Source organism: Cannabis sativa, chromosome 2 (assembly GCF_029168945.1).
Source record: "Cannabis sativa cultivar Pink pepper isolate KNU-18-1 chromosome 2, ASM2916894v1, whole genome shotgun sequence".
NCBI lineage: Eukaryota > Viridiplantae > Streptophyta > Magnoliopsida > Rosales > Cannabaceae > Cannabis > Cannabis sativa.
In genome coordinates this window covers 22,978,621-22,986,056 of record NC_083602.1, presented here as the reverse complement: position 1 = coordinate 22,986,056, position 7,436 = coordinate 22,978,621, and the positions used below count along the sequence as shown (strand labels likewise).

The window sequence follows — 7,436 nt, the reverse complement described above, 5'->3', positions numbered from 1 at the left end:
TCATTTACTACGTATGGTACGTAGGAAAATATATCCAAATAACTCATCAGTATATAAAACAAAAAAATAGGATATATACTTGCCAATAACAAAAATAATAATAAAGTTAGAAAAGAAACCGCATAATAACTGATAAGAAAAAGAATGAAATAAAATCAAAAAAAGAAAAAAGAGGAGAACTTATAAGAAAAGACGGCATAAATCACCACCACAAAAAGTCTTCCTCTTGAGCCATAGATTTGTTCTATCACCGCCGCTTAGATTAATACATTCAAAGATAAGATCATTCTCTAGTCTCTCAACCTTCCCTTTGAGGTCGAAAATTATAGAGACCTTTTGTGGCACAAACACTATATACTTTGAAGAATACATAACACTTCTTTCTCAAGAAGAGAAGAAGATGAAGATGATCTTCAATGGTTGTCACTTGAAAAGCTTCCAACATATAATCGTTTGAGAAAAGGTTTACTTATAACAACATCTACAGGAGAAGATGCCACTCATGAGGTTATTGATATTCATAATCTTGGACTTAATCAACTATAGGAGTAACAATGATGGGTAGCATGGCCTGAAGTAGATCTTCTGTTATTGGGATCCGAAGCCCAATCTATATCACAAAATGCAGTTAAGTCAAGTGTGGCAGGGGATTTGAGATGCATTCCAAAGTGAAGAGTACCACTAATGTATCTTAAGATTCTTTTTACAGCTATCCAGTGAGCTTGTAGGAGATTTTGCATGAACTGGCAGACTTTGTTCACACAGAAGGAGATTTCAGGCCTGGTAATTGTTAAGTACTGGAGAGCTCTAACAAATGATTTGTATAGTTGAATATCCTCAACAAGGTCACTACCATATGTTAACAGCTGCAGGCCACTGGTCATGGGGGCGTTGGAGTGTTTAGCTCCTTGCATTTTAGTTTTGGCCAGAAGATCTTGAGCATACTTAGTTTGGGAGAGATGGAAAACATCTGCTGTGTAGTTGACTTCTATTCCAAGGAAATAGCTAAGTTTGTCAAGATCTTTTAGGGAAAATTTTTGATTAAGTGCATTAACCAGGGTGTCTACGAGATTGGGATTGCTGCCTGTGATTAGAATGTCATCGACATAGACAAGGATGAGAATTATACCTTGAGCAGAGTGTTGAATGAATAATGAAGTGTCTGCTTTTGAGGTAGTGAAACCAAATGTGAGTAAGCATTGTTGTAATTTATCAAACCAAGCTCTTGGAGCTTGTTTGAGCCCATAAAGAGTTTTGTTGAGCTTGCATACAAGATGTTTGGCAGTGGGATCTTCAAAACCTGAAGGTTGGATCATATAAACTTCCCCATTCAAGTCTCCATTTAGGAAAGCATTGTTTACATCAAGTTTCCTTATAGTCCCCTTTCTTGACAAAGCAAGAGTTAGCACTACTCTGATAGTTACTGGTTTGATTACAAGACTGCCATCAGGATTTTCTTTGATCCTGTTAACCCATCTACATCCTATTGGTTGCCTGCCTTCTAGAAGTGGAACTAAGAGCCAGGTTTTGTTCTTTATGAGAGCAACCATTATCTTTGAATGGCCATCAATCTTCAATAAAAATTTAAGACAACCCTTCTGGTACATGGCTTGCACAAAATACTATCAACAAGTACATTTTGACAATAAAACATCACTTGCATTCCTTAAATGCTATGAGTGCAACAAATCACCTACTGAGACAATTTCAAGGTTTATATTAATTCAATTTAGTAGAAATCTTATTATCATAATTTGTTACCTAAATTTTTTTGATTTGTATTTGAATATACTTTTTTAGATACTTCTTTCAAGCTCAACTAACAGACCACACATGCTCACTAATAGCAATATTCTTCGGTGAAAATGTAGAAAGTTTTTAAATTATACCGCAAAAGAGCTCATTCACATCTCAAATGTAAATTCTACCATTTAAACTCATTCAATTTATTAGCATACGTTAATATTACTATCTTTCTCAATGATGTTGTAATAACAGGATTAAAAACATATTATTGGTTGCAAGACTTTTTACTACCAGTTAATTTTTCATTTACTTAAAAGCAAGAGTGGATGAATATAGTGATAAAAGTCAAACTAAATATAGTATTATCTCACTGCTTGAAAGTGATACTGAGTCAAGGACCTCAAATATTGTCAATGGTGCTTAAAGCATTTACAAAATAATATAAACCAATATATAAATTATGTACAAATAATGTAAATAGTATATAAAATATATATTTAAATAATGAGCATCTTGCGTTAAAAAAAAAAATAATAAGCATCTTATATAGGACACCTTAGTTAAAATGCTGAATTTTAGTTAATTTATAATTACTATTGTATAATATAATATATATTTTACAATTTATACTTATTTAAAAAATTAAATCTTATTTGATCACAATTAATTATAAAATGAAAATTGAAAGAAAAATCAAACTAAGAGTTACATACTTGCAATTACACTTGTAAACTCACATAGTATATATATAAATATAAATATATTCTTCAATGTTAGATAGAGTTAGAGTTGAAAAATAACTCTAAGCCTTAGTTTTTCTAAGCAACCCAGAAGAGAAAAGTACTCACTCAACCAAACAAGTAAGAGATCACTGCTTTATTTATATTGGTCGAAATATTACACTCAGAACCACATATAGAAAAAGCCGAACCAATAACAACAAAACACCCAATACTACAGATATCGACATGGAACCAACATATTCGAAACCATTCATTGTTCTTCAAATCACATTCTTCTTTGTAACACTTTATTATTTATTACCTTATGCTAACCCCATTTCAGATCATAACTTCGTATTCAAAACTTGTTCAAACCAAAAAAATCTTACCACTTCAACATACCAATCTCACTCACAAGCCCTCTCATTCCTTTTCCAAGAGCTAGTCTCTCGATCCTCCAAGTCCAAGTTTTTCAAAACAACCCAATTAAGTGTCTTGGATGACCAAACAGCCATTTCTGGCCTCTTCCAATGCAGAGAAGACATCACTAATGAGGAGTGCCTAAACTGCGTCAAAACTCTACCCGAAACAGCCACCACCAACAGGTGCTATGCTGCCCGGGTACAGCTTCAGCAGTGTTATATTCGTTATGAGCCAGAGGAGCTTGTTTTGGACGTGTACTCTTCCTCACAAGACGAACTAGTATTACTGCACAAAACTTGTGGCCCGGAATCAAACCATGTCGACGGGTTTGAGGCGATGAGGGACGCCGCGTTATTGGCTTTGGAAGATTCTGTTGTAGAAAAAGGCGGGTTTCGTAAGACTAACATGGAACTGGTTCAGGCAATGGTGCAGTGTGAGGGGGAAATGGAAGCTTGTGAGTGTGGTTTGTGTGTGAACAAGGCTGTTGAGATAGCTCAAGAAGAATGTGGTAAAGCTGTTTCAGCTGAAATTTACTTGGACAAGTGCTTTTTAAGTTATTCTTATTATCCCCAAGGCATACCTGGTATGGTTTTAAAACATCTCTTTTTAGTCATCAATTAATAATTTTGAATTATTTTCTTTTTTTTTTCTTAATGGAATTGCTCTGTTTCTAAACAGAGGATGGAGAAAACAAGGGAGGCAATAATAGTAGCAACAATGGGAAATTAATGGCCATTGTTATTGGAGGAGCAGCTGCTTTGGGTTTTGGGTTTATTTTTTTATTGTTCATCAAATCTCGAACAGAGAAAGAAGACGATGATTTGGTGTAGATTGTATATGTATTTCACTATTTTGTTTCTTTCAAAATAAGTTACTGTCCATATAGGTGTAAAAGTAGGTAGACTTTGGTAAATTTAATCTAAGGTTGGCTATCAGTTTGAGAATTTAGGGAAATTTACAAGGGGATAAAGAGCTGTAAAATTTACATTTATTTATTTATTTATTTATCCTCTGGCTCTAGCTACTATAAATTACGTCACCTAGGATCTATTGCCTTTCCCATTACTTGAGTGTCACTTACAATATTACCCCATATAGTAATATAAAATTTGGACAAATCTCTACACTAAGGTAAGTTTAATCTTCAGTATTTCACAAAAAGATATTGTTGGCTATCAATTTCAAGAATCTTAGAGTGGGATTTAAGGGCTGTAAAATTATATTATGGAAAAACAAAGAAAATTGATGGTTATATTTTTAGTTATTTATTCTTAATGAAAACCTTGCAGTGATGTCATTTAACATACTTGGTCCCCTAGCTGCTATTTATGTTGCCCACTACTTGAGTGTCACTTTCATATCCCCAACCCATATAATCATTTTTGGACAAATCTCTACAGTTTAGTACTCCAATTATTAGAATGGAAGAGAAGCAAAAAGCAAGCAAAAGAATAACAAGATACAGTGGCTTCTTTTCAATGGCTTTTACTATAAATACATGAGTAGTAATGACATATTCATACTTTTACTTTCACTAATACAGCTATAAAAACTTAACTCTTTTTTTGGTATCCATACCAATGGTCAACACTGGTCAACATCCCTGTCCTGCATTACTAGTGGATTTCCATCCAAGAGACAAAATGCTGGTGGTATAGAAAGTGTCTCCATAATTCCATAAGCATTCCAGCAAATTGGGTTTGACATAAACTCTCCTTTGGCTGGAAGAAGCTCTATTTCCGAAAGAGTAAGATTTGTGCAAGGTACTGAGTCACTGCAAGAAAAGTGTATAGCAGGGCTTCTTATGTCATAAGTTCCTTTTATGTTTGAGTAAACAATGTCTGAAACATGTACTGCAGAGGTTTGGTTTTGACAGCTCTTGGTGGAGCAATAGTACTGGTCTACAATAATCGGATTTCGAACTGTGTCCATGTGAATGTTGTGAAATTTTACTCCAGAAACTTGTCCTGATCCCCCTTGCCATGTTTTGATTCGAACTCCGTTGTCTGAGTGTTTGATGATCGAATCGCTCACTGTAATGTTTGAAACACAGGCTCGCGAATTGCGCATGCCAAGGCTTCCAATGCTGCAAAAAAAGAAAGAGAAAAACATTGTTTCAGTGGATTGGCTTTTGATTTTTGAAAAAGCGAATATTATATGCTGCTACTAACTCTGTTTTGAAGCAGGGGAATTTTACCTAATTCCATGACTTGGGCCACAAGTAAGGTTTTTTATGTCTACATTGTAACAACCAGCTCCAATTGAAACACAGTCATCTCCTGTAGAAAATAAAAAGATAATGAGTAATTTGAGAGTGAAATATTGAGAAGAATAGAAAAAAAAAAAAATGACTTAGTAAGAGCTTGAAATAATTACCATTGGCTATGAGTGAATTATGTATTCTCACATTGTTAGTGTTCTCTATATGGATTCCATCAGTGTTGGGACTCATAGAAGGTGATTTTATCGAAAGTGATTCGACATGAACGTTTTGGCAACCATCGAATCTAAAATGGAACTGAGGACTGTTCATGACTCTTATTCCTCTTACTGTCACATTGGAGCTCATGAAGAACCTTATAGCCTGTAAGGAAAGATAATAAGCACTATTAGTAAATAGATAGTAAATAATTTTAGGTTAATTTTAGCCTTTTTCTTTTTTTGTTAACTTACAACTGGGCTATCACAAGGACCAGGTGCTGTAGTTCCATTGACTCCCTGTAACATTGATAATGTGATAATAATGTCAGTTCATAAGTTTAATGGAGAAAGATGATGTTAGAGAGTACAAAGAAGAAAAGCCTTACTTTGTGAGGCTTGCAAGGAAGATCCCACCATTTCTGTCCTCTCCCATCAATAAGACCACCACCTAACAATGCCACACCATTGACTCTATAGAAAACCAGCCACTGTCTCTTAGTGATATTTCTTGGCCAGAAATCAGGTCCATCTGGTGGCATCAGTGTCCCATCAATCTTTTTTTTTAAAAACAAAACCAAAAAATGTTGAAATGTTATTCTTTTTGTTTTCACATATAAAGTAGTAGTAATAAAATGAATGTGACATGAACTATACTATTCTTTACCTGAAAAGAAATATTTGATGATTTGCAAGGCCCTGTGAATATTGTAGATTGTATCATGAAACTATAGCTTCGAGGAACAAGAATAACAATGGCTTCTTCTTGTTGTTGCTGTTCTGTCTGGCATGCTGTGTCCCAAGCCATCTTAAAGGCTTGAGTTTCATCGCTAAAACCATCCCCAACAGCACCAAAAGACAGTACATTGAAAACAGTACTGACTTTATTATTAATAGAATCATGTGCATTGTAACTTGGGCTAACAGCAGCAGCCTCAGGTGCAGGAGAAGGTGGCAATGAAATTCTAGATATTGCTAGCAAATGGTGGTGAGGTTTAGTATTATAACTAAGCAGCCTACATTGTATTGGAATGTAAAAAAGAAAGAACACCCAAATGAGAACCAAAGAAAAAGATACCATTTTTCTAATTCTTGAATGGTTTTCTTTTCACTAGATGAAATGCAAAATGTTAGGCTATACTTATAGAGACAAAACTAGATTAGACTATAGGACTTAGTTCACCACGCTTTGGATATTTGAGAGAATTTGAATTAAAACTTGTGGTACAAAATTGTCATCTTTAATTAGCTATAGGAAGTATCATAGGGTATTTATAGACACTATAGAGCAAGGCACCCACGTCCTTGGGAAGCATAAGACTTTCGTTAAGCTTTTTTATGTGACCACTTTAAGCACTAAAACAAGTTGCAAAGATAATAGAGAATGAGTTAATGAAGTCTCTTGTGTTATTTTTATTGATTAAAAGAAAAATGTAAGACTAAGATTTACTAGTGGAAACAACTTTTTAAAGGTCGGTCCACGCCTGACACTATTATCATAATGGAGTGAAAACCGACCATTACCATTTCAAGTTTGGCTTTCTTTTTCTTTCATTCTTTATATATTTGTTCTTTTAAATATGGGAGTCAGCAATGTATATGGACAGTATAAGAAGAAGTGTATAAGATATGGGGTAGTATTTGATTCAGTTTCTCCATGTTCAACCCCATTAGTTTCACTTTGAAAGTTTGGAGCATTTTAACTTATCCCAATTTTCTAGTATTGGCCAATCCATTATCAGTATCACAGCCCCATTTTAGAGAGTTTCATAGAAAATCCCACTTGAGCTTTCTTTAGTGGAAAGCCAACACTTAAGTGTGCATGACAAAATAGCTCAAAAGGAATATGTCACTGAATGATTTTTTTTATTCCCTATGATGTGTATCCTATTAGGCTATTAGTAACTAAGTACCATTATTACATCTATAGATCCAATCCAAGTTGGTATTAAAATATTGTATGAATATACTACACTTCGGATAATATTCCTTAATCATTGATATGCTACTTGTAATCAATTTAAAATCAACACTTTTACTTTGATGAGACTAACTTGTTAAGGAGCTAGCTCAACCTACTTAGTTACCAATCACACTTAGTGAGTGGTAGGTACTATTGATTTGAGT

General features: G+C 34.3%; 2 protein-coding genes across 2 annotated transcripts; one reads left to right on the top strand and one right to left on the bottom strand.

The window, feature by feature from the left end:
- The first annotated feature begins 2,667 nt into the window (after positions 1 to 2,667).
- LOC133034848 (plasmodesmata-located protein 3-like) lies at positions 2,668 to 4,854 on the top strand. The gene is made up of 2 exons (XM_061110304.1): positions 2,668 to 3,474; positions 3,570 to 4,854. The coding sequence occupies exons 1-2, from the start codon at positions 2,715 to 2,717 to the stop codon at positions 3,719 to 3,721; spliced, it is 912 nt and encodes a 303-aa protein (XP_060966287.1). The 5' UTR covers positions 2,668 to 2,714; the 3' UTR covers positions 3,722 to 4,854.
- On the bottom strand, positions 4,344 to 6,700 carry LOC133034847 (polygalacturonase At1g48100-like). The gene is made up of 6 exons (XM_061110303.1): positions 5,977 to 6,700; positions 5,699 to 5,866; positions 5,565 to 5,609; positions 5,268 to 5,475; positions 5,089 to 5,170; positions 4,344 to 4,977 (listed from the first exon to the last, which is right to left on the bottom strand). The coding sequence occupies exons 1-6, from the start codon at positions 6,388 to 6,390 to the stop codon at positions 4,476 to 4,478; spliced, it is 1,419 nt and encodes a 472-aa protein (XP_060966286.1). The 5' UTR covers positions 6,391 to 6,700; the 3' UTR covers positions 4,344 to 4,475.
- Positions 6,701 to 7,436: the final 736 nt, after the last annotated feature.